General features: G+C 40.9%; 1 protein-coding gene across 1 annotated transcript; it reads left to right on the top strand.

Annotated features, from left to right (window-relative positions):
* On the top strand, positions 1 to 26753 carry Slc30a5 (solute carrier family 30 member 5). Its single transcript, XM_006982722.4, has 16 exons — positions 1 to 416; positions 3347 to 3469; positions 6055 to 6121; positions 7769 to 7854; positions 10861 to 10948; positions 13723 to 13810; positions 14970 to 15046; positions 15489 to 15659; positions 16125 to 16413; positions 16573 to 16781; positions 17313 to 17470; positions 18586 to 18715; positions 20841 to 21036; positions 23836 to 24062; positions 25577 to 25705; positions 25951 to 26753. The coding sequence occupies exons 1-16, from the start codon at positions 340 to 342 to the stop codon at positions 26119 to 26121; spliced, it is 2286 nt and encodes a 761-aa protein (XP_006982784.1). The 5' UTR covers positions 1 to 339; the 3' UTR covers positions 26122 to 26753.
* The last annotated feature ends 163 nt before the right edge of the window (positions 26754 to 26916 follow it).

The raw sequence follows: 26916 nt of genomic DNA on the forward strand, positions 1-26916 counted from the left end.
GCGGCCGGAGGGACAGACACGTGTCCAGCGGCGCGCAGGCGCAGGAGTGGTCACTCCCGCGGGAGTGAGGGCTGCTGGGCCGGATGACGTGGCCCGGCAACGTCCCTGCCCGTCCTGCCTCCGGAGACCGGCGCTACCGGAACAGCCCGCGGCCTAGTCCCGCCCAGCGCGCGTGTACCTGCCTGCCGAGCCCCGGGCGAGCGGCGGGGACGGCTGGGCTTGCGGGGACGCGGCGCGCCGCTGGCATGGGGGAGTGACGCGCCTGCGCCCGCGCTAACGTCGCGCCGGCGAGACATGAGGAGAGCCCGCGGCGCGGGCAGCGGCGGCTCCTGAGCCGGCATGGAGGAGAAGTACGGCGGGGACGCGCGGGCCGGGCCCGGCGGCGGCCTCGGGCCGGTGGACGTGCCCAGTGCCCGGTAAGGAGCGAGCCGCGGCGGGGTGGACAAGCTGCTGCCCCCGCCGCCGGGCTCGGGCCCCGCCGGCCACCTCTGCGGTCGGTGGCTTGAGATCCCCAGGCGAGCGGGCGGGAGTCTGGGCTCCGGGTGCAGCGCCTGCCAGTTTCCAGTCCCTAGAGAGACGATCGTGGATGTTCCTTCCTCCCGGTCGCGGGGCTCCTGACCCTCTCCCACGCCTCCCCGAGTGGATGTGCGGAAGGTGTCACCGCCCCTCACGCGAAGAAGAATCCAAAGTACAAGCCGGTGAACTTGGGTGTTCAGCGCAGCGAAAGTGCAGCCCTGGGCTCGAGTTTTCTTTGCCGTGTTTTTGTTGGGGAGGAGTGGAGGGCTTGTTTTAATAGTACGAAATGTGTGTTACCTCCTCCCCCTAAAGTCATACGGTATAGGAATTGATGAAGTGAAAACTCCTTCCCTTCCCTCTAGCCTAACGGCTGGGACTGAGTGAAGTGAGTGGCACTAGCCAGTTGTGTCCTTCTTGGCCAAGTTCTGAGGTAGTGTTAAAGATACACAAACTGTAGCCCAGCGGTTTCGTTCAAACTGGTATTTATTTATTACCTTCGCTCTTAACGAGACTCAGTTTTCCTAATTATCAGTATGTACTCTTGAGATTTAGCGATTGCTTTGATAATGTTCTTAGAACGTAGTTAAGGAGTTACCAGCTAACTTTTATTTGTGAGGAGAACACCATATGCTGAGTGGAATTTAAACCAGCAGCGGGGTTTGTAGCATACATTTGGCTTTCTGTGTATTTTGAGCAATTCATGTATAGTATGTCACGTGTTAACCAGTGACCCGTAAGAGCTAAATGCGGACGGGGCTACTGGTATGGATTGGCAAACGTTCCTTGCCAACTTACCTGTGGTGTTTGCTTAGCAGAGCCGCATGTCTTTTGCAGTCTGTTGCAGAATTTAAATTTTGACTCGGGACTGGCCAAATTTTCAGGTTGCCAGAGTTTTTTAAGTATGTTCAAGTACTGGTCATTAACTGCAACAAAATTTATCAGCTCTTTCCATTGTGGCTATTTTTATGCCTGGGTTCGCAGATGTTTCAAATAAAGGTTTCTGTTGTGGCTTCAGGAACTCTTCAGTGGTCACAGCCAGCATTTGCTGAGCACTTCCCATGCCCCAAAGACTCTTAGTAGACACCTCCCTTTAATCTTTACAACTGCCCTACAAGCAATGTATTGGTGTCCTTGGTAGGGCAGGAAATTGAGTTGCCTAAGGGCACACAACTAATGAATGACCTGGGAGTCATTGTTTCAGACCTCCTGTATTATGCATGCCCTCTGCTCAGGCCTTTGGATACTTGACTGTGTATTCAGTGAGTTGCACTAGCATTATTACTATGTTATTATTATGCATCATATTTCTTTTTTGAGACAAGATACCATGCTGTGGTGTGCAGACTGACCGCTTCCTCCTCGGCCTCATAAGTGCTAGGATTACAGGCACAGACACTGCCTGGCCAGCACTCTGCTTTGTGTGGATATAGGTGTGTGTTATGTCTTTAGGTACCCTGCTCTATCACTACCTTCTTCTCTTAGACAAGGTCTCTCGCTGAACCTGGAGCTAGCCCGGCAGCCAGCAAGCCTCATCCATCCTCCTGTCTCTACAGTGCGGTGATTGATTAGCACCCTGGCTTTTATCTAGACACTGGGGGTTCAAACTCAGGCTCTCATGCTGACATACCAAGTGCTCTTACCCACTGCACCATCTGCCCAGCCCTCTTATGTTGTTTGTTTATTTATCTATTTATTTTTGGGTTTTCGAGACAGGGTTTCACTGTGTAGCCCTGGCTGTCCTGGAACTAGCTCTGTAGACCAGGCTGGCCTCAAACTCACAGAGATCCTCCTTTGCGCGGGATTAAAGGCATGCATCACCACCACTCAGCTTATTTTAATGTCTTAGTTTTTATACCTACAAACGTTTATGCCCTCCTCCTCTTTTTTAAAATCTACAGAGCTGTGAGTGGCAGCAGTGAACAGAGTTCAAGAAGTAGTTGTAAAACCATATCCAGTTTTAATAGTGCAAGTTTAGAGAACCAAAGAAACGGCCAACCACAGAGAAGACCAGTTATATTTAATGAGATCACTTAATAGCCAATAATGGTTTCTAAGTTGGGAGCTGGATTGAATGCCCCTGCATTGCCCTGAGGCTTGGTGGCCTTTACAAGAACCTCCCTCTTCTCCCATCCTTCTCCTGCTAGTCATTTCCCTTAACATGAGCTGCAGTGGTTTGATGTGGTTACTTAGCCTTAACTAGTGTTGCAGAGATGTCTAGCAGGAAGATATATTAACTGGAATTTTAAAAATCAAAGAATTTAGGAGCTGGCAAGATGGCTCAGCAGGTATAGGCCCTTGCTGCCAAGGCTGATGACCTGTGTTTGACGCCCCTGGAGAACCAACTCCTACATGTTCTCTGACCTACATCTGACTGTGCATGCGCACATGCTCACACATTCGTACACAAATAATATGTATTGAAATAAGCCAAGAGTATATGTACCAAAATATAAACAGTAGTTGACATGTGGATGATGAGTTGTTTGGGAAAGGTTTTTATCATTTTTGTGTGTGTTTGTATATATTTCCATGTTTTTTAATGCCCTCCTGTACTTATTTTTTTTTTTTTTTTTTTTTTTTTTTTTTTTTTTTGATTTTTTCGAGACAGGGTTTCTCTGTGTAGCTTTGCGCCTTTCCTGGGATTCACTTGGTAGCCCAGGCTGGCCTCGAACTCACAGAGATCCGCCTGGCTCTGCCTCCCGTGTGCTGGGATTAAAGGCGTGCGCCACCACCGCCCGGCCTGTACTTATATATTAAGGGAAAAAAACAAGATTACAACAATCCTGTGATTTCAATTATACTAAAAATTGTTTCTGTTTTTATTTTTCAGATTAACAAAATACATTGTGTTACTATGTTTAACCAAATGTTTGAAGGCTGTAGGACTTTTTGAGTCATACGATCTCCTAAAAGCTGTTCACATTGTTCAGTTTATTTTTATATTAAAACTGGGGTGAGTATGGAGAGAGCCTTAAAATGTTTCTTATTTCTCTGAAGATCCTGTTCAAACTGAATATCTTTAAGAAATCTTACCACGTGACCTGTGAAGTTTATTCCTTCTGACAACTGTTTGATAATGTTTTTCTTTAAATAAAAATAGAAGCTTACTTACATAAGGTGGAAGTAGAGACCCATTAGAAAAGGGTTGTTTTAGCTGAGTGTAGCAGCCTGTAATCCCAACACTGGGGAAGTTGAGTCAGGAGGATCATGAATTGGAGGCCAGCCCCAGTTACACAGTGAGACTCTGTCTCAAAAATAAAATAAAGTAAAAGGAGATGGTTGAATTCTTATGACTTGCCAAATGTAGGTTTTTAGTTTAGTTTGTATTGCTAAAATTCTTGCAAAGTGCTTTTAATGCCTAGCTTAATAGACACTTTGGTTCGTATCTTTGTTAGCAATCAGTCTTTTGTGATCTTTTGTATCATTTAATCTCATGGGGGTCCTGGAGGGCTCTCCTTACACTTCGGAGAACAAGTGTAGAAAGGTAGATGTGTTAGCTAGGCGCATGCCTTTAATCCCAGCGCTCGGGAGGCAGAGGCAGGCGGTTCTCTGTAAGTTCGAGGCCAGCATGGTCTACAGAATGAGTTCCAGGACAGGCTCCAAAGCTACACAGAGAAACCCTGTCTTGAAAAAACAAAACAAAACAAAAAAAGATAGATATGTCATATTTTTATTAAAAAATAATTTTGACAGTCTGGAGAGATGGCTCAGCTGTTAAGAGCGATTACTGCTCTTACAGAGGACCTAAATTAAGTTCCCAACATCTACTTATGTGGCTCACAACTGCCCATGACGCCAGCTGCATATTTGCCACTCCTCTGGCCTCTGTGGGCACCAGTACACACATATGCAGACACACGCACACACACACATAACTAAAAATAAAGTAAATCTTACAAAAAAAATAGTTTTAACTTTGTACTTCCCTCGGGATTTGTAGACTGTCCCACTGATGTAGCTCAGTCTTGAGACAGTCATAAAAATGTTCCTACGGCTTGTCTCAGCACAGACATTCCATGTTTGCAAGTTAAATTGTGCTGTGCTGTGTTCCCTACATAGCCCATCAGAGTGGAGGGTCCTCGTGTTCTATAAACTGTAGAGTTTGTGTACAGTGTTCTTCCTAAATAGAGATTTTTGGACTTAGAGATTAATAGTAACCCCCCTGTGTGTTAGTAAAAGTCTTTTCAAAGACACTTGAGTGTAATTTGGCAGTTTAGGAAAGAAATTCTTGACTAGATGAGTTAAGCATATTCATATAACATAGTAAAAAGATGGAGGCATGTTGCTGTTACATTATTGTTGGATATAAGAGAAGATGAGTTACTTCCTGTGCTGTTTGAAGGTATTGAAAGTATTAAAGTAGCCGGGCGGTGGTGGCGCATGCCTTTAATCCCAGCACTTGGGAGGCAGAGGCAGGCAGATCTCTGTGAGTTCGAGGCCAGCCTGGGCTACAGAGTGAGTTCCAGGAAAGGTGCAAAGCTACACAGAGAAACCCTGTCTTGGAAAACCAAAAAAAAAAAAGAAAGAAAAGAAAAGAAAGTATTAAAGCTAAGCATAGTGGCTCATGCCAGTAATCCCACCACTCAGAAGACCCAGGCTAGAGAATCACAAGTTCAAAATCAGCCTGGACTGCATCATGAGATCCTGCCTCTAAAACAGTCAGTCTTGACTTGACTCATTACCACTTCTGTGGTTTATGAATAGTTCTGAGGACAGTTACCAGGGAAGGTCAGATTCTTGCCATAAAGCCTCATCACTGTAATGGCAGTCTCTACTACACTTGTGTTGTTTTATGTCTCTTGAAGTGGGTCTCTGTGTATCCCTGGCTGGCCTTGAACTCCGAGACCCACCTGCCTCGGCCTCCCAAGTGCTGGGAGTAAAAGTGTGCAATACCACACCCAGCCTAGAGCAAAGTTTCTTTAAATGTGATAGTCATGAAAAATTTGGCAACTAAAATTAATTCGGCATCAAATGCATAAAGAATCTGAGGAGCTTCTGCAGCCTGACGGAGCTGCAGTCTGAGTTCTGCACATAGCATGTCATCTTGCCACACAGTTCCAAAAAATACTTCTGAATCACCTTGATTCACACTCTTAGGTTCTGAATTAGTGTTTTACATTATAAACAAAATTTCCTACTCTTAGAGAAACTTAATGGTTTAATTATAGAAAGCAAAGACTTCATATTTTCTTCAACATGTTTGTATCAAATTAGTGTATCTAAGGATTGTAAACACATCCAGCTCATTAGTATGCAAATTTGCTTTCACCTCTAATAAAACTATGTACAGCAAAGAATTTAAGATATATTTTTAAGCATAGAATTTTTTATGATTTGTTAGCAGTAAATGTTTAATTTGCATGTATATTTTATATACCTATATATCACAATAGCATAAAAATACGTCAGGTAGAAAGAGGCCACATGCAGAAAGAGTTTTAAAAACTCTGCTCTAGAGGCTAGCATCCAGTTCTAGTGTATTTGTTAAAACTACACCTCACATTTAATGTTAATATGTTACTCTTTCAATGTTTACAGGACTGCATTTTTTATGGTTTTGTTTCAAAAACCTTTTTCTTCTGGGAAAACTATTACAAAACATCAGGTAAGTTGTCGACAGAATCATTTCCTCCTAACAGCTTCACTTTCATTAGTCCAGAATAAAGGGCTGTTTTTTAAATTACTAGACTTAAGCTTCCTGTTTTGTTTGTTTGTTTGTTTGTTTGTTTGTTTGTTTGTTTTGAGACAGGTTCTCCTATAGCTCATTCTGGCCTCAAGCTTGTTATGTGGCCAGGGATGACGTTGCACTCCGATCCTTTTGCCTCTACTTCCTCAAGTGGTGCTATTGCAGGCCCACACCACCATTCCCAGTTTATGTAGAGCTGATGCTGGAACTCCTGAGTGCTGGGCAAGCATTCTACCCACCTAGCTACATCCCCAGTCCTAGAGTTAACTCCCTCCTGACTTGTCTTTTCAGAATTGAGGCTCCAACAGTGAACTCTGAAATCTCAGTGTAATGGAATAGTTTCAAATGTAGAAAAGGGAACAGATTTTAGCGAGTGTCTTTAACACAGTCTCCTTATTCAGAAAGATACACAAGTCAGACATGGAGTCACGCCTGAGAGCCTAGATGTGTGCAGGAGTTGGAAGTGAGACCCCTAAAATGAGCCATATTCATGTCCTGTACTACTTACATGATTTCTTTTGCCTTAATTTTCCTTGCTTATAAAGTGGAGGTAACAATGTTGTTCTACATATATTTGTGAGGAATAAATTAATTTATACGTAGGTTTTTTTAATTGTACCTCACGTGTGAGCGTGCAGTACATATGCAGTGTATCATTCTGGTCATCTTTGGAATTCCCTTCAGATGGCTTCTTGCCAGAAAAGTTCTTCATTGTGCTTGTCTCCTACAGAGGCCTCACTAGGAGCACTGATGCTCTACTCTGTGTCTCTTTCATGTCGTGGTTAAGGTCCACTACTGTATTCTCAGCATGACAAATTGAAGTACTTCTGTTTTAGAGATCAAGACATTTTTAAATACAGTTAATCTTTTTAACTCTGTCAAATAACTACAGCTTAAAAATTCCTCATGGAAAGCCAAAATGATTGTATACACATGTACTCAAGACATCCATGGAATCAGAAACAGGAAAACCAGTATGAGTTCAAAGCCAGCCTGAGCTGCACAGTGAGACCTTGTCTCCAAAAAACTCAATCATTATTCTTAGAAAACTAATTTTTTAAAAAAATGGAAAATTGTACTACAAAGAAAAAAGATCTAAGACCTGACAGCAAGGTCTCAGGAAGCAGAGACTGATGGATCTCTGTAAGTTTGAGGCCAGCCAAAGCTACATAGTAAGACTCTCAAAAAAAAAAAAAAAAAAAAAGACAGCCAAAAAGAAAACAAAAGATGAGGTTATAGATAATGAAAGTGAATCTAGCTAATCAGAGGATTTTGGCATTTTCTATTATTTAATGTTAAACTATGTGGTATGTGATTATTTAACCTTTTGGTTATATCATTGTCATCTTTTCCCTATGGGTTTGGTTTGGTTCCTGTTTTGAGATAGGGTCTCACTGTGTAGACCAGGTTGGCCTGAAATCGGAGGTCTGCCTGCCTCTGTGTCCTGGGTGCGGGAATCAAAGGCATGCTCCACCGTATGCTGCCTCGTGTAGGCTTTATTAAGCATGGGATACTTACCAGCAAATGGATATGGCTGAAGTTTGCCTTTTGTGTTTCTATCTGTAGTGGATCAAAATATTTAAACATGCGGTTGCCGGATGCATCATATCACTTCTGTGGTTTTTTGGCCTTACTCTTTGTGGACCACTAAGGTAAATATAGTATTTTCACCATTTGTTTACATTTCTCCTTTGTTCTGTATTTCCTTTCTAGAATTTGTATGTGCACATATGTGGAGGTCAGAGGGCTGGCAGGAGTCAGCTCCCTCTGTCTACTTTGTGGGTCTTGGGGATCAGGCTTGGCAGCAAAAGCTTTACTCACAGAGCCATCTCCCTGGCCCTTGTTCCCTATTTTACATCAAAGACTTACTTGCTCAATTTTTTCTGTCACTTTATAGCATTGAATACATTTCAACATAGAAGAACAGGTTTAGTCTATAGAGAAGTTCTTGGGTAAATACCATTAATATAGTTGTTAATGATCTAGCATAGATATTTTATTTGTTAGAATTCAAAAAATTTCAGAGAACCCAAAACATCTGAAATGGGAAATGAAATAAACCGTAAAGATGAGAGTCTCGAAAAGTGCTCGTTTTCCTGTTAACCCTGCAAGTGCCCTCATGAACTCCGGCTTCAGAGTAGTGTGTGGCCATGAGATTACCGGTGTGGTGGGTGAAGTAGACTGCCTCTTTGTCTCCTCATAGAACCGTGGTCTCTGCATATGGGCCAGTTTGGGGAGGAAGTGCTTTAAAGTAATATATTCCAACGTGCTGCTCAGCGTGAGAATTTGTTTTGTTTTGGGGGGTTTTGTTGTTGTTGTTGTTGTTTGTTTATACTCTAAAAGATATTAGCAAGAGAGTAGAAGGAAAAGGTGCCTTGCCTTTGGTTCGGAGGAAGTGTGGAGCCATAAGGGCTGAAATGAAGGAAGTTGTAAAGGATCCCAATCAGAATAGCGAGGTGGACAGTGTAGAAAGAGAGGAAAGAAAGGCCTCTCATGGCGAGTGCAATCCCTTTTGGCTTTTCACCCCATGCTTTTCAGCCGCAATGTGTAGAGGGATGGGAAAGTTGGCTGAATTTCTCAACTTGAGTGGAGCCTTGTCAGTGTATGCTTGATGATAACTGAGTGCTGTTGCCAGTCATTGTATTTTAACTTCTTATTCAGGAAAGTGTTTTAGTTCATATTACTAAGTCCCTGTCCCTATGTCCTAAGATAGGGATGGAAAGGGAAAATACTGGTTTTTTGGTCATCTGCTTCCTGCCTAGTACCCCTTCCCACTACCCACACTGCCCTTGTCTTGTCTGTCTTTTATGGACCCCAGGGTGCATTTTAAAGTGTCTGCTCAGAGCTGGGCACAGTGATGCTCCGGAGTGTCTTACTTTAGGGGAGTGTTGCCATGTTGATACATTCACTTCTTAAATTAGACTCTTCCAAAGATGATCAAAACTAAAGTTATATATAATCCATGCATTTTCATTGCAGACTTGGGGAAAGAAGAAAAAGGAAACATTTAACAGAGCTGGGAATGGGTTAACATTTAGATCTCTAGGACTCCTTTTCATTGGTTTTGGTCTGTTCTGGGCATTGAATCTAGACAGTCTCTACCGCTGAACTGTATCTCTCCAAAAGAGTCGGGTTTGGTTGGTTGGTTGGTTGGTTGGTTGGTTGGTTGGTTGGTTTGGGTTTTTTTTCGTTGTTGTTTTGTTTTGTTTTGTTTTGTTTTGTTTTTTACAGAGTCTCACTATGTAGCTCTCACTGATGGACCTGGAGCTCACTCTGTAAACTAGACTAGCCTCAAACTCCAAGCAATCCACCTGCCTCTGCCTCCCAAATGATGTGACTAAAGATATGTACGACCACACTCAACCTCTTAATTTTTTAATGAAGGGTTTCCACATAAAATACAGTAAATATAGACGAAAAAGGTTTTTAATTTATTTTTTACTTTTGTGTATGTAGGTGCTCATGGAGGCCAGATGAGGGTGTCAGTTCCTCTGGAACTGCCTGACATGAGTGCTTAGAACTGAATCTGAGCCCTCCAAAGAGCAACAAATGACCTGAACTGCTGAGCTGCCTTTCTGGCCCCTGTTTGTTTTTATTGTAGATATAAGTGTGTGCACCTGAGTGCATGTGAGTGCACCACAAGCATTTGGGCGCCTGACGAAGTCAGGAAGGGGGTCAGATACCCTGAAACTGGAGTTTCAGGTGGTTGTGTGCTGTTATGTGGGTGCTTGAACCCAGGTCATCTATAAGAGCAGTAAGCTCACTTAGCCAATGAGACATCTCTGCAGCCTGACACAAATATATTTTAAAAATAATAATTCAGTTCCTGATCTGGGAAGCCTTTCTTTTTCTTGGGCATGGTAGCACACACCTATAATCCCAGCACTCAGGAGGCAGAGGCAGGTGGATCTCTCTGAGTTTGAGACCTGCCTGCGAGTTCTAGGGCAGCCATGGCTACACAGAGAAACCCTGTCTTCAAAAAAATCCAAAATAATGATGTTGAGAACTATAGAGGAAGATAGCTAGAGTCATATATATCTGTGTGGATATATATGAATATATATCTGGGCCAGCAGGATGACTGAGAGAGGAAATGGACATGCTGTGCAGGCCCAGCATGCTGAGGTGGATTTCCAGATCCTGAGGGGAGGAGAAAACAGTCCTGAAGGTTTTCCTCCATCCTGTCTTCCCGCCCCTCAAACTGTGATGATAAATAACTTTTTAACAATGATATATTTCTTTTTTTTAATAATTTATTTAACTTTATTTTATGTGCATTGGTATGACTGTATCTGGTCCCCTGGACCTGGAGTTACAGACAGTTGTGAACTGCCATGTGGGTGCTGGGAATTGAACCCGGGTCCTCTGGAAGAACAACAATCAGTGCTCTTACCCACTGAGCCATCTCTCCAGCCCCTATATTTTCAAAATACAGTATTTATTAAATGACATAATTCTAAGATTGAAGATTATTGTCGCTGGATATTCATAACCTCATTCTTTCTAAGACAGTTAATACCAAAGTATCTTTTAAGGGAATTGTCCATATTTACTTTCCTCGTGTTTTATGAAACCTAGGGCTTTTCTTTTCTGTTGCTCTGAATCCATGCTTCCTGGACAAGGTCAGGTGCATTCCTGAGCGGTGTTGTGTTTTGTAGGACTTTGCTGCTGTTTGAGCACAGTGATATTGTCGTTATCTCGCTGCTCAGTGTTTTGTTCACTAGCTCCGGAGGAGGACCAGCAAAGGTAGGTTTTCCATCGTTGTTACTTAAAAATTGAAAGTGCAGGTGTTAAATGTGGTTCATAACAAAAACAAGTCATATCTTTTACCGTTTATAATATTGAAGAAGCTTAATGCTAACAACATTTTTCTTACAAAAATATTTTTCTGCTCTTATTTCATTTTGATGTGATTATAGTTTCTTAGGAATTTGTAAAAATAGTACAGAGATGTACTTTGTAGTCAGTTTTTCCCAAAGGAACCTTAGAGGTTGATATTAGTATAACCCATGATATATGTAGGTAGAGTTTACCCGTCCTGCAGCCACTCTGAAGTAATCACTCACAGGTTTGTATTAATTACAAATGGTCAGCCAATAGCTCAGCCTGGTTACTGACTAACTTACATTTTAATCAACCCATTTCTATTCATCTATGTATTGCCACGTTACTCATGACTTTACCTGTCCTCCAGCATGTCTTGCTCCCTCTGTCTCCTAGTGACTACCATGACTCCGCCCTCCTTCCTATCATTCTCTGTTTGGCTTTCTCACTTAACTTCCTGTCCAGCTACCAGCCTGTCAGCTTTTTATTAACCAATGAGAGTAATACATACTCACAGTGTACAGAAGGATTGATTATTCCACAGCAGCTGTAATCCTTTATTCAGGTCTTAGCAGTGTTTCACGGATTGTGTGAGCAACTCTACAACCAAGGTGGAGAGCTGACATGTCACTAGCACAGAGCTCCTTCATGTGGTGCCCACAGCCCTCTCTGCCTTATTCTTACATTCGTAGGAAAAGCCTGTGAGCTTGCTATGTTTGGGCTACTGAACAATGACCCAGTGCTTTACCATTAGTCATCCCTGTCCATCAGAAGTAATTTAAGTATTACTGGCTTTTGAAAAATGAGTTGTCAGTCTGCCGTCCAAATGTTAGAGCTAGCACTACACTGTTTCCATCTACCAAATTAAATATTCCTACACATGGTACCACACTGTCTTCTGATTCCACAGCACTTGCCTTCCCCTCCCCACCACACACAGTAAGTAAGTATAATTTTTAACAAATATGAGAGACTTTGAGACTAGCCTATACTACATAGTGAGACTGTCTTTAAAAACAAAAAGAAAGGCCAGTAGAGAGGGGGAAGGAAAATTTTAATTGTGTAGATTTTTTTTTTATGTATGTTGCCTTTGGCGATAGTGCCACCACACTAAGAATTTATCAAGTGCAATGATAATCATATAATGAATAGACTAATATCTTCATTTAGAATTTTTATTTACTGGAAGTATTATAGTTCCATTACTAAGTATAGACATGATATTCCTATATGTAAATGTATGAGATAGAACATGTAAGTGTAAATATTACATAGAAATACTTGTAAGTTTCCAGATAACAAATTACTGTAAGAATATGAGGTTTAATATCTAACACTCTGGAATATTTCTATAAACTAGGCTTATATATTTTCTCTATAACTTTCTTTTATCCAAATCCTTTTCCTGCAATGACAACATAAACTTAAAAAGGTTGTCAGGAAGCTGGGTGATGATGGCACACGCTTAATCCCAGCACTCAGGAGGCAGAGGCAGGTGGATCTCTGAGTTGGAGGACAACCAGGGCTACACGAAGAAACCCTATCTCTAAAAACTAAAAAAAAAAAAAGTTTTTATCAGGGCATTGGAGATATGGCCGAGTGGGTAAGAGCACTTGCTGTAAAAGCAAGGACCGGAGTTCAGGTCCCCAGCACCCATGTGAAAACCAGGCCTGGCTGTGTGTGCCTATAACCCAATTTGTATGGTAGAGACAGGTAGGTCCTGGGGTAGGCAGGCTAGCCCACCTAGTCAAAGCAGCCAACTTCAGGATCACTGAGAAACCCTATCTCAAAAAATAGGGTAGAGGGATAAAGACTGCTCGGTGGTTAAGAGGACTGGAGTTTGGTTTCCAGCAGCTCCTCTGGGTGGCTTACAACTGCTTGGAACTCCAACTCCTGAGGATGTGACACCCTCTTCTGGTCTCTGAGGACACCTCCGTTTATGTGTACAATTCTCACACATGTGCACATAGTTAAAAAAACAAAATGTTTAAACAAGGGAGAGCAGTAGAAATAACGAGAGCAAATGGCTTCCTCATGCTGGCGCACAGTCAGTACACATCCACCATACACATCTTCACCATGCACCGCTCACTGTCGTAGGAACGACTTGATCTTCTCACATGGCTTCGTGGACCTTTCTCCCTAGAGGAATGCTAGCTAGGCTGTTCTGTTTCTTAAATGTTACAGAATACAATACAACCCTACTAATTATTGTTCCTTAGCTACTTAGGGCTTTTCAACCAAAAATTAAGAAGCTATGTCTATAAACCTTAATAGTTTGTTCATGTTAATATGCCTAGTCACATTTAGAAAGACATGCATTGCTAACATTATGTCTTAAATGCTCTAAAAATGCTCTGCAGAATTTATATCTGTTGCTTACTGTTTATTATACTATAAACTTAGGTAAAGATGGTAGTGTCAAGTGTTATTTTTCACTAAATGTTGATAGATTTTTTTTTTTAAACATTCTTGTCAAACCATGCTTGGTGGTAGTGCCTGTGACCTAGCACTCAGGTGGCTGAGGCAGGAGGATTGTGAGTACAAGACCAGCCTGGGCTGCATAGTGAGATCATGTCTCAGAAAAATAAAAGGGAAAAAACCTTTTCCTCTAGCATTTGTGTGGTTATCATTCTAAGAATTAACCTTTTAAAAAAGCCAAAAAAGCAAAACTTTGTATATTTCTTCTCTTTCAGACAAGGGGGGCTGCTTTTTTCATTATTGCTGTGATCTGCTTACTGCTTTTCGACAATGACGATCTCATGGCTAAGATGGCTGAACACCGTATCCTTTGCACTAGACTGGGGTTACCAAAGTCTGGGAGAAAAGCAAAAGCCTGGCCGAGTGGGAAAAGGAGGGAAGAAGTAAACTCATCGGTCACAAGTGACACTTTCATTGATTTCATGTTGACATCATTAATCACTATTCAAATAAAATAGTAAAATTATTCCAAGTTGAATCTTGTAGGATATCCTCAGTATTTTTCTACAGTGTTCATATTTTTAGGATGTCCTGATGCTAGAAGACAACAAAACATTAAATTGTTTTGCCCTAGTTTTTACTGTCTTACCCAGAATTACTCTTGCCAGCTCAGTCTCTTCTCTTTCTTGAACCCAGCTCTCTAGTCAAGTGTGTCTCCTCTCTACTCTGTGACCTGCCTTGTTCTTTTCCAGCCATACTCCTTTGTCTACGCTGTTCTGCAGTGTTCAAAGTACCAGTTTCCCTGAGTAGGTTCATTAGTAAACTAACAACAGCTTACTTTGTTACACTGAGGTGGGGGCAGAAAAAGCTCCAGATTGCTTCTGATACATCTACTCCTGTCTGCTGCTCACTTTGCTGGGCCGTGTGTGGTCAGCGATATAAAGAAGATAAGTTCAGACTGATTTTACAGACTGACCCGAAGGTGCAACCTTAATTCCATCAGACAGGAGTAGACCAAGAAGATACCTTGCCTAGTCGTGCATCTTTTGGAGGCTAAGAAAGAAAGGCAGTCACTGTCTTAGCACAGTCATAGTTGGGGACAGCAGTGGGCATAGCACAGAAGCCAGGCATGGTAGCACGCTCTTAAAAGCCTGTCACTAGGGAGGCAGGGCAGGAGGTTAGGGCATCTTTGGCTGTGTTTGAAGGCTCTGGCTCAAAAGTCAAAAGAGTGGGGGGAAAGGGAAGGAAAATTAAAGAACCATAGACCATTCCAATTTATAAATTATTATATATGTGTGTGTGCACGCGTGCGTGCGTGCGTGCGTGCGTGCGTGTGTGTGTGTGTGTGTGTTTTAAAGAATTAAACTGAATTGTTTTGTTTTCAAAAGTACCATGTTACTAAGGGTAGTTGAATTGGCATACCCAATGTCTTCAAAACAAACTAAAGTAGCTAAATTTTCAACAGAACTTTAGCTTTGGGAGCTGAGATTTTAAGTGTTTTCCTTTACTCCAGTTTCTTTAGCTGAAGGACATCATGACAGTGCTCTGACTCACATGCTTTATACAGCCATTGCCTTCTTAGGTGTGGCAGATCACAAGGTATGTTCTTCTCTTTGTTACAAATATGATTGAAAGGTCACAGCATCTGTAATTTTAAGGGGGGGGGGGTGGAAGACAGGACCTCATGTAGCCCAGGCTATCCTAGAACTTGATATGTAGCCAAGGATGACTTTGAACTCTTGATTCTCTTACCTCTACCTTTAGGCATATGCCACCACAGAAATTATAACTTTTAAATTTCATTTATACTTAGTACATGCCTTTACTCTTAGCACTGAGGAGGCTGAGGTAAGAGAATCTCCAATTTAAGGCCAGCCTGGGCTACGTCATCAGTACTGCCCAAAAAATATATTTAAACTAATTTATCTCGGGACAGGAGAGATGGTCTCAAAATTTTGTAAATAAATTTATAAATCTTTATGGAGTTTTGAATATGATAGTATGTATGTTGTTAATGAGACTTTTCTCATTTGGCTTATAGGGTGGAGTACTCCTGCTGGTGCTGGCTTTATGTTGTAAAGTTGGTTTTCATACAGCTTCCAAAAAGCTCTCTATGGATGTTGGTGGACCTAAACGCCTTCAGGCCTTATCCCAGCTTGTTTCTGTGTTTCTCTTGTGCCCATGGGTGATTGTTCTTTCTGTGACAACTGAGGTAAGAGTGAAAAGAAAAATTTATTTGAGGGTGAAAGTGGCTTAAATTAGCCTTGCTTTTTCTTTAGGGTTTTGTTGTTGTTGTTTGTTTTTGGGGTTTTGTTTGTTTGTTTGAGTTAATTTTATTGTTTATAAAAATGTAAGTCAGTACTGTTACATTTGCATATACTTCACCTTCCTATGGCCCAAAGGAATTCGTGAAGAAAACTCAGTAGTCTTGATCTCAAAGATTTTAGCTCCTTAGTATTTCTAAAATTCAACAGGAGTGGGGTTTTGTTGTTAGTGCCCTGGAGAATACTGGGGAAATGTACGAATATTTTGTGATTCTTACACGTTGGCATTTTGTGCATCATACTGAGTCATGAGTATTTGTTTATATATAAGATGACTGACAGAAACATCTTGTGAAATCTGAGCTTTCTCCCTGTGGAATACTGACCGTATGCTATGTTGTTTCTGTTTCTAGAGTAAAGTGGAGTCTTGGTTCTCTCTCATCGTGCCTTTCACCACAGTTATCTTTTTTGTCATGATCCTGGATTTCTACATGGATTCCCTTTGTTCCATCAAAATGGACGTTTCCAAGTGTGCTCGTTATGGATCCTTTCCCATTTTTATTAGTGCTCTCCTGTTTGGAAATTTCTGGACACATCCAATAACAGACCAACTCCGGGCTGTCAACAGAGCTGCACACCAGGAGAGCACAGAGCATGTCTTGTCTGGAGGAGTGGTAGTGAGTGCTGTCTTCTTCATTTTGTGTAAGCATTTGCCCTTGCTTCTGTTTTCATTCATCTATTGTTGTGGTTTCTGGCGTCTAAGCCTTCAGTTTAGACGTGGGTTAGTACTTGCTTACAGTGGCCAGGTTGGTGGCTTCAATGTTCAAAACTTGTGTAATATTCTCTTTTTTCTCTCTGTAGCGGCCAACATCCTGTCATCTCCCTCTAAAAGAGGCCAGAAAGGTACCCTTATTGGATATTCTCCTGAAGGAACACCACTCTATCACTTCATGGGTGATGCTTTTCAGCATAGCTCTCAGTCCGTCCCTAGGTTTATTAAGGAATCACTAAAACAGATTCTGGAGGAGAGTGACTCTAGGCAGATCTTTTACTTCTTGTGCTTGAATCTGGTAAGATTTTTAAATATTACTGCTATATTTTTAAAGCACAATGGTTTTCATTTTGAAGGGATGTATAATTTTGGTACTTTGAAAGTTTCTGACAAAAATGGGCTAAAATTTACATTTTTTGTCTTATTAGTAGCAAGGATCCTATTCAGATGAGGCAAACAGTCTTTGCAGTGCTGTGGGAATGCTGGTTTAGTGTGCTGTTTTCAATCACTCCTACAGTAGCTTCTAAGAGGTGGAGCTGCCTCCTCTTCCATAGGATGTCAGTGCATACCACTGATGCTGGCATTCTAGAGCCTTGCCCACAGACATGCAAGTCAAACAGTGCCTTCTAGTTTATAAAATGGATATGTCTGTATCTTAGTTCTTACGAAATACAATTCCCAGTGTAAGTGGCAGTTAGGTAGAGTTTTAGATACATCTTCAAAGACAGTTTGGGTGATTAAAGGCTAAATTCTTATGATTAAAACTCATAATTCCCTGTTGTAATGTATCCTCAACATACGCCTTCCATAATGTTTTAAACCTTTTTAGCTTTTTACCTTTGTGGAGCTGTTCTATGGCGTGTTAACCAATAGTCTGGGCCTGATCTCAGATGGATTCCACATGCTCTTTGACTGCTCAGCTTTGGTCATGGGCCTCTTTGCTGCCCTGATGAGTCGATGGAAAGCAACCCGGATTTTCTCCTATGGGTAGGTATGCTATCAGAGCACTCGGTTTCTTTGGTGCGGTGCAGTCCATTTCAGAAACAAAATTATATTACTTCCAATAGAGATAATGTCAAAAGTCACTTTTATTTCATTTGAAGTTAATGGGGAATGGGAGCTACACATTTGATTAATACTGAATGGCAGTCAGCTCAGTATTATTCTTCCTAACACACCTGTTTAGAAGCAAAGAGGAAAAAATACCACCTAAATCATTTGTGTTTCTATTCAGCGTGTTTCTTTGAGGGCATGAAATATTCATGGCCATTCACATCTTTTTGTTAAAAAGATATTTAAAATTTGAAGTGAGTATAATGAAAATATCCTCCCATTATGCCAATAGTTCAAATGTCAACATCTCTTTTTCATACAAGGTGTTTTAGTAAGACTTACTGTAGCTGGGTGGTGGTGGCACACACTGTTAACTCAAAGAAACCCTGTCTCAAGGAGGGTTTAAAAAAAAACCTACTTTAAATAAACCCACCCCTTATTGATTGCTTATTTTGGAATTCGTGTGTGTGTGTGTGTGTGTGTGTGTGTGTGTGTGTGTGTGTTTTGAATGTTTGGCTACTTGTATGTGTGTGTACCATACACATGCCTGATGCCCACAGAGGCCAGAAGAGGCAGTCAGATGCTGTGGAACTGGACTTACAGACAGTTTGCAGCTGCTGTGTGGGTTCTGGGAATCAAACCTGGGTCCTCTGCAAAAGCACCAAGTGCTCATAACTTCTGAGCTATCTCTCCAGACCCAGTTGAAAAGTGAATGAACCAAATACACAAATAATTTTGGTACAGAACAGAATGTGTGTCGTGAGAGATATAGAACACATCAGAAATTTAGAAAGGGAGAGATTATTTGTTACAAAATTAAACAAGGCTTTTTGTAAGAAGGGTTTTGTATATACAAAATTTCAATAAATACAAGTTTTGAATGACTTTTGAACATAAATAATCTTTTTAAGTTTTGACAGTCTTACATTATTATTTACTTAGTAGTGTGAAAACCTGAACTTGTTTCCTCACTTATTATTACAAGTTTATAATGTTTATATTTTTAACGTACTGGTTTTTCTTTTCTAAAAAGTATTCTGTGTTTTCAGGTATGGCCGAATAGAAATCCTCTCTGGATTTATTAATGGACTTTTCCTGATAGTGATAGCTTTTTTTGTGTTTATGGAATCAGTGGCTAGATTGATTGATCCTCCGGAACTAGACACCAACATGTTGACAGTAAGTCTTTTTCTCAGCTGTTCCACACCAAGACTTAACTAGTAGCTGTTGACCTAGGGTAGTTTTCATTTTGTTTAAATCAACAGAATGTCCATTCTGCTACATTGGCTCCCTTATGCACTACTTCATTTTCTGTGATTTGTTTGGGTTTTTTGTTTGTTTGTTTGTTTGTTTTATGGAGACAGGGTTTCTCTGTGTAAATGGATCTGGCTATCATGGACCTCAGGCTGGCCTTGAACTCACAAAGATCCACCTGCCTCTGTCTCCCAAGTGCTGCGATTAAAGGAGTGTACCACCACTGCCCAGCATCATTTTCTGTGATTTTTGGTAACTGCTTTACCATGGTGTATTAAATGAAAATTTTCTTAAACAAATAAATCCTAGTTAGTTTTAAGTCATTTTTAAGCAGCTATGGTAATGCAGGCCTTTAATCCCAGCACTTCACAGATAGTGAAGAGGACCCTAGCTGTTTCATCACATTGCATCATTTTGTTGGTTTGTTTTTGGTTTGGTTCAGTTTGGTTTGGTTTTTTGAGACAGGATTTCTCCTTGGTAACTCTGTCCTGGAACTCACTTTGTAGAGCAGGCTGGCCTTGAACTCATAGAGACCCACCTGCCTCTGTCTCCCAAGTGCTGGGATTAAAGGATAACGACACCACCGCCGGCTTACATTGCATTGTTATAATAGTTCTATTTTATCACTGTTGTTGTTAGTCTCTTACTGTGCCTGACTTATACTTTATCATAAGTATGTATAGGTAGAACACAGCATATGTATGTGGATGGATTTGGCACCATCCATGGCTTCAGGCACACATTAAGGTCTTAAAACATATGCCCCAACAATAAACAAAGACTATTGTGTTTACATTATTACTGCAGGCTTTTAGAAATTGATCCTGCTGGGTGGTGGTGGCAGGCTATTACACAGAGAAACCCTGTCTCAAAAAACCAAAAAAAAAAAAAAAAAAAGAAGGAAGGAAGGAAATTAATCCTTTTCCTTTTCTCAAATATTAGGTTATATTATAAAACATACAGGTTTCTTTATAACTTAATAAATGTTTTCTTTCAGGACTGTATTTTTAAACACCTGAAGGTACAATGTTAGAGATAAAAATCAGAAGAATAAAAATTGTACAGATCTTCCCCAATAGAGGATATGACTGTTGTAACAACTTTTCCTTCTTCCTGTACCCCGGCCCTATGCATGTTGTTCCTTGTAGCTGGCACGTCCCTCCTTCACTCCGCCCTTCTGTTTCCTTTGAGACATTGCTGGCATGTCTCTTCTGTTAGGATGCTTTCCTTTAACCCAGGCCTCCACCTACTGTTTCCCAGGGTCTCCCTTTCAGCATCCCTGTTAGACCTTATGCATTCTCCTGTTAGCATCTGACTAGGGTTGCTGTTTAGTCACTCATTCTTCCACAACTAAGATGTGTTTTAGATGTTCAATTGTGTATCATTAACTCTTTAATGCTGGCAATTGAGTGTTTTATTATGTGTATGGGTGTTTTGCCCAAATGTATATCTATGTACCATGTAACATACCTAGTGCCCCGGAGGCCAGAGAGAACATAGGAACCCCTGGAAATGGAGTTATAAATGGTTGTGAGCTACCAAGTAGCTGCTAGGAAACAAACCTAGGTCTTCTGAAGAGCAGCCAGTGCTCTTAACTGCTGAGCCATCTCTCCAGCCCTCTAGTACCTGACCTATACTAGAAATCTATATCTCAAATCACTGAAAGCAGTTTCAGTTGTACCAAGGATATGCCTGTCTGTCTGTTTTGAGACAGAATCTCACAATGTAGCCCTGGCTCACCTGGAATTCGCAGAGATCCACCGGCCTCTGCCTCCTGAGTACTGGGATTAAAGGTGTACACCACCATGTACTGCCAGAATTTGCCATTCTCTATCACTTTAGAGTGAATTCAAATACTTGTACCAGTTTTTTTCTGGTATTTGAAAATTAAAATGATCCTACCAAATTTTTTTACTCGGGGAACTTAATGAAGTTTACTATGAAGTTTTTAAACTGTAAGTAGAAAGATAAACAGCTATGTAATAACTTCTAAGTAGCAGCTTTGTTTTCTAAGGTTCAAATTCAAGCTTGCCTTTCTCCTTTTTGCTAGCCAGTCTCCATTGGAGGGCTGATAGTAAACCTTATTGGCATCTGTGCCTTTAGCCATGCCCATAGCCATGGCCATGGCACTTCTCCAGGAAACTGCCACTCCTCTGATCACGGCCATTCCCACCACACTCATGGACACGGCGATCACGGTCACAGCCACGGCTTCACAGGCGGAGGCATGAACGCAAACATGAGGGGTGAGTCCTTAGGGAGTCCTGGCTCCTTGCTTTTACTGTTGTCACCGCTCTGGAGGTGGTGGGACCTGGGAAAATGGAGCCAGTAATGAGGCCCAGACAATTTACACTCTGAGGGTTAAGACAGGTCACACGAGTGAAGTTCTCACGAGTTCAAGCTGTAGACAGTCACAAGGACAAGCCGTGTGTGGCAAAAACATGCGTTTCCATAGAGGCATGTAAAGGATAGTTTAAACATTTAATTGAATAACAGCAGCAAGCAATAATGAGTCATCTGAAGTCAACTCACTTCTACACCTGGGAAGAACACAAAAACAAGTCTAGGGGGCTGGAGAGATGGCTCAGAGGTTAAGAGCACTGGCTGCTCTTCCCGAGGTCCTGAGTTCAATTCCCAACAACCACATGGTGGCTCACAACCATCTGTAATGAGATCTACCGCCCTCTTCTGGCCTGCAGGGATACACACAGACAGAACACTGTATACATAATAAATAAATCTTTTTGAAAGAAAGAAAGAGAGAGAGAAAGAAAGAAAGATGAACAAGTATTAGAATGCCCTTCAGGAACATGGATACATGAAGAGATTGACACAATATATATATTTATATATAAATAAAACAATAAAAACAGTTTTGAAGAAACTGAGGTTACAGGACTTTTTTTGTCTTTTTTTTTTTTTAAGATTTATTTATTTATTATGTATGCAGTATTCTGCCTGTATGTGTGCCTTCACACCAGATCTAATTATAGATGGTTGTGAGCCATCATGTGGTTGCTGGGAATTGAACTCAGGACCTCGGGAAGAACAGCCAGTGCTCTTAACCTCTGAGCCATTTCTCCAGCCCATTGTCTTGTTTTCTTTGAGTTTTCTCAGAAACATTCAGAATTCTCCTCACACAACCCCATTCATGGACCACATTTTGAAATTATGGTACAATTATTACTTAGGATTTTTATTGTTTTGTTTGTTTGTTTTGTTTTTGGAGACGGTTTCTCTGAGTAGCTTGGCTGTCCTGGAACTCACTCTGTAGACAGGGTGGCCTGCCTCTCCCTCCCAAGTGCCAGGATTAAAGGCATAAGCCACCACTGCCTGGTTTATTCAGGATTTTTTTTAAAAGGAGAATGCTAAGAATATAGCTCAGTAAAGGATACTTTCCTAGCATACCCAAGGCTCCCAACACTAAAGGAGGAGGGAAGCAGGGACTATAAAATGCAACAGTGTAGATAAACCTGGAGGGCATGATGCTCAGCAAAATAAGTTCATCACAGAAAGACAGTTTTCTCAAAGTTCTGCTTACACATAATGGAACTCATAGACTCAGCATGGAGTGGTAACTAGGGAGGAATGTAAGGACAGTCATTGGTCATTCGGCCTAAAGTTCCCATTAGTGAGTAGTTCTGAAGATCCACAGTCTATGAAACCTGTACCAGTAGGTACAATAATGTAGTATACAATGAAGCGTAGGGAAGAGGACCAATCTTGTGTTGTGTTCATTCCACAATAAAGCCGTTTAAAAAACGAAAATGAAAGGGCTGGAGAGATTTGTCTCAGTTGTATAGCATTTAGTTGCCTACCATACATACAACCTTTGCTTATCAGCACCATAGAACCAAACAGGAAATACACTGTGCATAAATGTCCATGTTTAAATAGATTGCTGTAATTATAGTCTTTCATATAGAAGAATATTTTGATGGCAAGGGAAACACTTAAGTATTCCATTAATAAACTTTCATGACTGACAAAGCAAGAAATGTTTGTTGTACTATAAAAATAATTGGGTTGTATTAATAATCTCTTTTGGTATTGAATTGTTTATGCCAGTTAGTAATTTGGATAATGTCAAAACTTGGCTCAAACCAGGTGGTGGTAGTGGCACAGGCCTTTAATCCCAGCACTCAGGAGGCAGAGGCAGGCAGATCTCTGTGAGTTTGAGGCCAGCCTGGGCTACAGAGTGAGATCCAGGACAGGCACCAAAACTACACGGAGAAACCCTGTCTCGAAAAAAAAAAAAAAAACTCAGTTTTGTTTTAGTGTTTGGTTGTTTGATGGGGTTTTGGTTTTGGTTTTTTTGGTTTTTGGGTTTTTTTTTTTTTGGCGAGGGGTAGGGAAGGGGTTTGAGACAGTGTTTCTCTGTGTAGCCCTGACTGTTCTGGAACTCACTTTGTGAATTGTAAACTCCACCAGCCTCTGCCCCCACAAGTGCCGGACTGAAGGCTTGTGCCACCACTGCCCAGCACTAAAAATAGTTGTTTTTTTTTAACTAGTTATATTACTTTTTTAAAGACAAGATCTTACTGTGTAACATAAGGTAGCTTTGAAATATATACATATATTTTAAAGACAGTGTCTAACTATGTAGCTCTGACTGTCCTGAGCTCTCAAAGACCTGCCTTATCTTTCCCTCTTGAGTGCTGGGATTAAAGGTATCAGCTGCCATGCCTGGCAATAGATAAAATTAAAAAAAAAAGGGGGGGGGGGCTCATCAGTACAGCTCCTGCCACCGCATGATAGGCCCTTTGTGCAGGAGGAAGAGTAACAAACTTGCTTCAAGGATGGTTTAGGAAGCCTTCACGACAAGTCCTGTGTTAAGACCTAGCACAGTACTGTGGTCCTTGCCTGCCTCCTTACATGTCTGTTCTCTCATTCCTTGATAGTATCCATGCTTTAGTCACTGAAGGGCCAGCCAGCTGCTAGCAAGATGCCTGGTACGGATAGGGATCAGCAGTACTGTTAGAATGGGTAAAAGAGCTAAACTAGATGAACTTTCGTTGCTTATGTCCTTAACATTTTATTTGTAGGTGTATTTCTCCATGTTTTGGCAGACACACTGGGCAGCATTGGTGTGATTGTTTCCACAGTTCTTATAGAGCAGTTTGGATGGTTTATTGCCGATCCCCTGTGTTCTCTTTTTATTGCTGTGTTAATATTTCTCAGTGTTATCCCACTGATTAAAGACGCCTGTCAAGTCTTACTTCTGAGACTACCACCTGAATATGAAAAAGAACTACATATTGCTTTAGAAAAGGTAATTTCCTCACTACTTTATCCTTTAAAAATAGCACTTAAAGTTGAATAAATTGCTCTAGCAAGTAATAAGCAAGATATAAATGAATATAACACAGTTTAGCTTAAAGAACATAAGTAAAATAGATCGGGGCTTAAAAACTTAGTGGCTTAAGTTTGTAATCTCAGTTGCCCTGGAGAGTGTGATAAGATGACCATTAAGGCCAGCCTGGGTAACTTAAGTGAGACTGTCAGAAAATAAAAAGAGCTGAGGATATATATAGTCCAGTGATAGAGTACATGCCTACATACCCAGACTCTAAATTCAACCCAGGACTACAGGAAAGGGGGAGGGGGAAGAGGGAAAAGGAAAAGGGGTGAGACAGAACACAGTCAGGAAGAGAAGAAATGGAAAGATTCTGTGTGATCTCAGTTCACTTGTTTGTCGTTAGAATTTTGTTTGTGGTTTCTTCTTGTCTCTATTCAACATTACTTAGCATACATGAGCAGGGAATGGTGGAAGATGTGATCCCAGCACTTGAGGGAGGAGGATCAGAAGTTCAAGGCTATCTTGAGCTACACGACCCTGTTTCAAAAGAAAGAAGCAGGAAGCAGGGGAGATGAATCTTCCCTTCAGTTTTAGGGGATCTGGCACCTTCACATGATATACATGCAGACAAAACATAAATGCAGATGAAATAAAAATAAGTTATTAACAACAAAATAAAAACTTGAAGGGCTTGGAAAGATGGCTCAGCAGTTAAGAGCACTGGCTGCTTTTCCAGAGGACCCAGGTTCAATTCCCAGCATCCACATGGCTGCTCCCAACGGTCTGTGTAACTTCAGTTTCAGAGGATCCAACATCCTCTTCTGGCCTCTGAACACCACGTGGTGCACAGATACATGCAGGCAAAACACTCATACATATAAAAGAAAAACAAAAATAAATACTTTAAAAGTTAAAATAACTAAAAATGTTTGATAAGCTTTCCCCACTTAATATATTGAAGAAACATTTATGCATTTTGGGGCGGGGGTGGTGTTTCAAGACAGAGTTTCTCTGTGTGATAACCCTGGCTGTCCTGGAACTCACTTTGTAGACCAGGCTGGCCTCAAACTCACAGAGATCCACCTACCTCTGCTTCCTGAGTGCTGGGATCAAAGACATGTGCCACCACGCCCAGCTACATTTTATGCATTTTAATGGCAATGCAATATTACATTTAGTGAGCCAGTTTTCTGTAGTTGATAATTTAGCCAACCCTCTGTTGTTGAAAACTGGGGCTATCTTTTAAATCCGTTATCTTTGTAACAGTGTGTATGTGTACGTGTTATCAGTGTAAAGGAAGCTATAGTTCAGTAAACATGCTCAGTTAATGTTTAGAATAGGCTAAATAGGTTCTCTATGTCATGAATAGCTTATTACAAACGGTCTGTATCCTTTTTATTTCTCTGGCCTCACCATGATTCCTAGATCAAGTAACCTGTATATACTTTATAAACCTCATTTGTACCACCTCTCTGCCTACTTCACAGATACAGAAAATTGAAGGATTAATATCATACCGAGACCCTCATTTTTGGCGCCACTCTGCCAATATTATAGCAGGAACAATTCATATACAGGTGACCTCTGATGTGCTGGAACAAAGGATTGTACAGCAGGTAATTTTTGTTTATGATAATTCATTTATAAAATTTTATACACTATATGGCTTAGTAGTCATTTACTCTTTTAAATTATCAGTCTTGCTGGACATGATGGTGCTTGCCTTTAATCCCAACACTCAGGGACGCAGAAGCAGGCAGAACTCCATGAGTTCCAGGCCAGCATCTCAGAACCCTGTCTCAAGAAGAAATGTACTAACTACATTATTCTAAATTCTTTAATTTTCTGAATTTTTTAACAGGTTACAGGAATACTTAAAGATGCTGGAGTAAACAACTTAACAATCCAAGTGGAAAAGGAGGCATACTTTCAACATATGTCTGGCCTAAGTACTGGGTTTCATGATGTTTTGGCCATGACAAAGCAAATGGAGTCCATGAAATACTGTAAAGATGGTACTTACATCATGTGACATGTGCCCATGTGTCACAACCGTGGAGGTGAATGGCAGTTTACAGACAGAACGGAAGTTGCACATAATTGTACAAAACTTTTAAAAGCTCCCTACTGTTGGATTGAGGAGTCTTTTTTAAAGAAAATTGAAATGCAGAATGAAGCATTAATTGTACAAGAAAACTATTTGTTACTGTTTGAATTATGTATATAAGAATCTTAAATATGAATGAACATGATGTAATTGTATCACATCATCTTCAGAAATGGACACATAATGATGGATTCTGGTGAAGACCAAAATTTTTTCTGTGCATTTACTTTCTATCAGAAAGCAACTCTACTGTAAATATGTATTTACATGTTTATTACAAAGACCCAGATGAAGTTTTTAGTCGATTTTTTGCATATCTGAAGGACAAAATGGGAATAAAATTCTATATTTATGGATTTTCTGTATATAAAACTGGTTTCTAATTATAACTTAAGTCCATTAAGTAAAGCTGTATTTCCACTTGAAATGTAAATTATTCAAGAGAAATTTAAACCACTGATTTGAGATACAATGAGAATAGAGAACTATAACATAGTTCTTGATGTATTACAAGACTTAACCACTCCGTTAAATAAATCTTTTTTATTTTGGTAGTATTTGCAGATGAGTAATTGATTAGGGTAAAGAACGTACACTAAGCTGTCGTGTTGTTCGCTGTTCTCTTGCACTTCCGGAGTAGAATATCCTGTCGTCTGGTATGCATGTGGTCTCCCAGGACACGCTCAGGCTGCTGCCCCTCAGTCCCGACTCTTCCTGCCC

The sequence above is a fragment of the Peromyscus maniculatus genome, chromosome 15 (assembly GCF_049852395.1).
Source record: "Peromyscus maniculatus bairdii isolate BWxNUB_F1_BW_parent chromosome 15, HU_Pman_BW_mat_3.1, whole genome shotgun sequence".
Classification (NCBI taxonomy): Eukaryota; Metazoa; Chordata; class Mammalia; order Rodentia; family Cricetidae; genus Peromyscus; species Peromyscus maniculatus.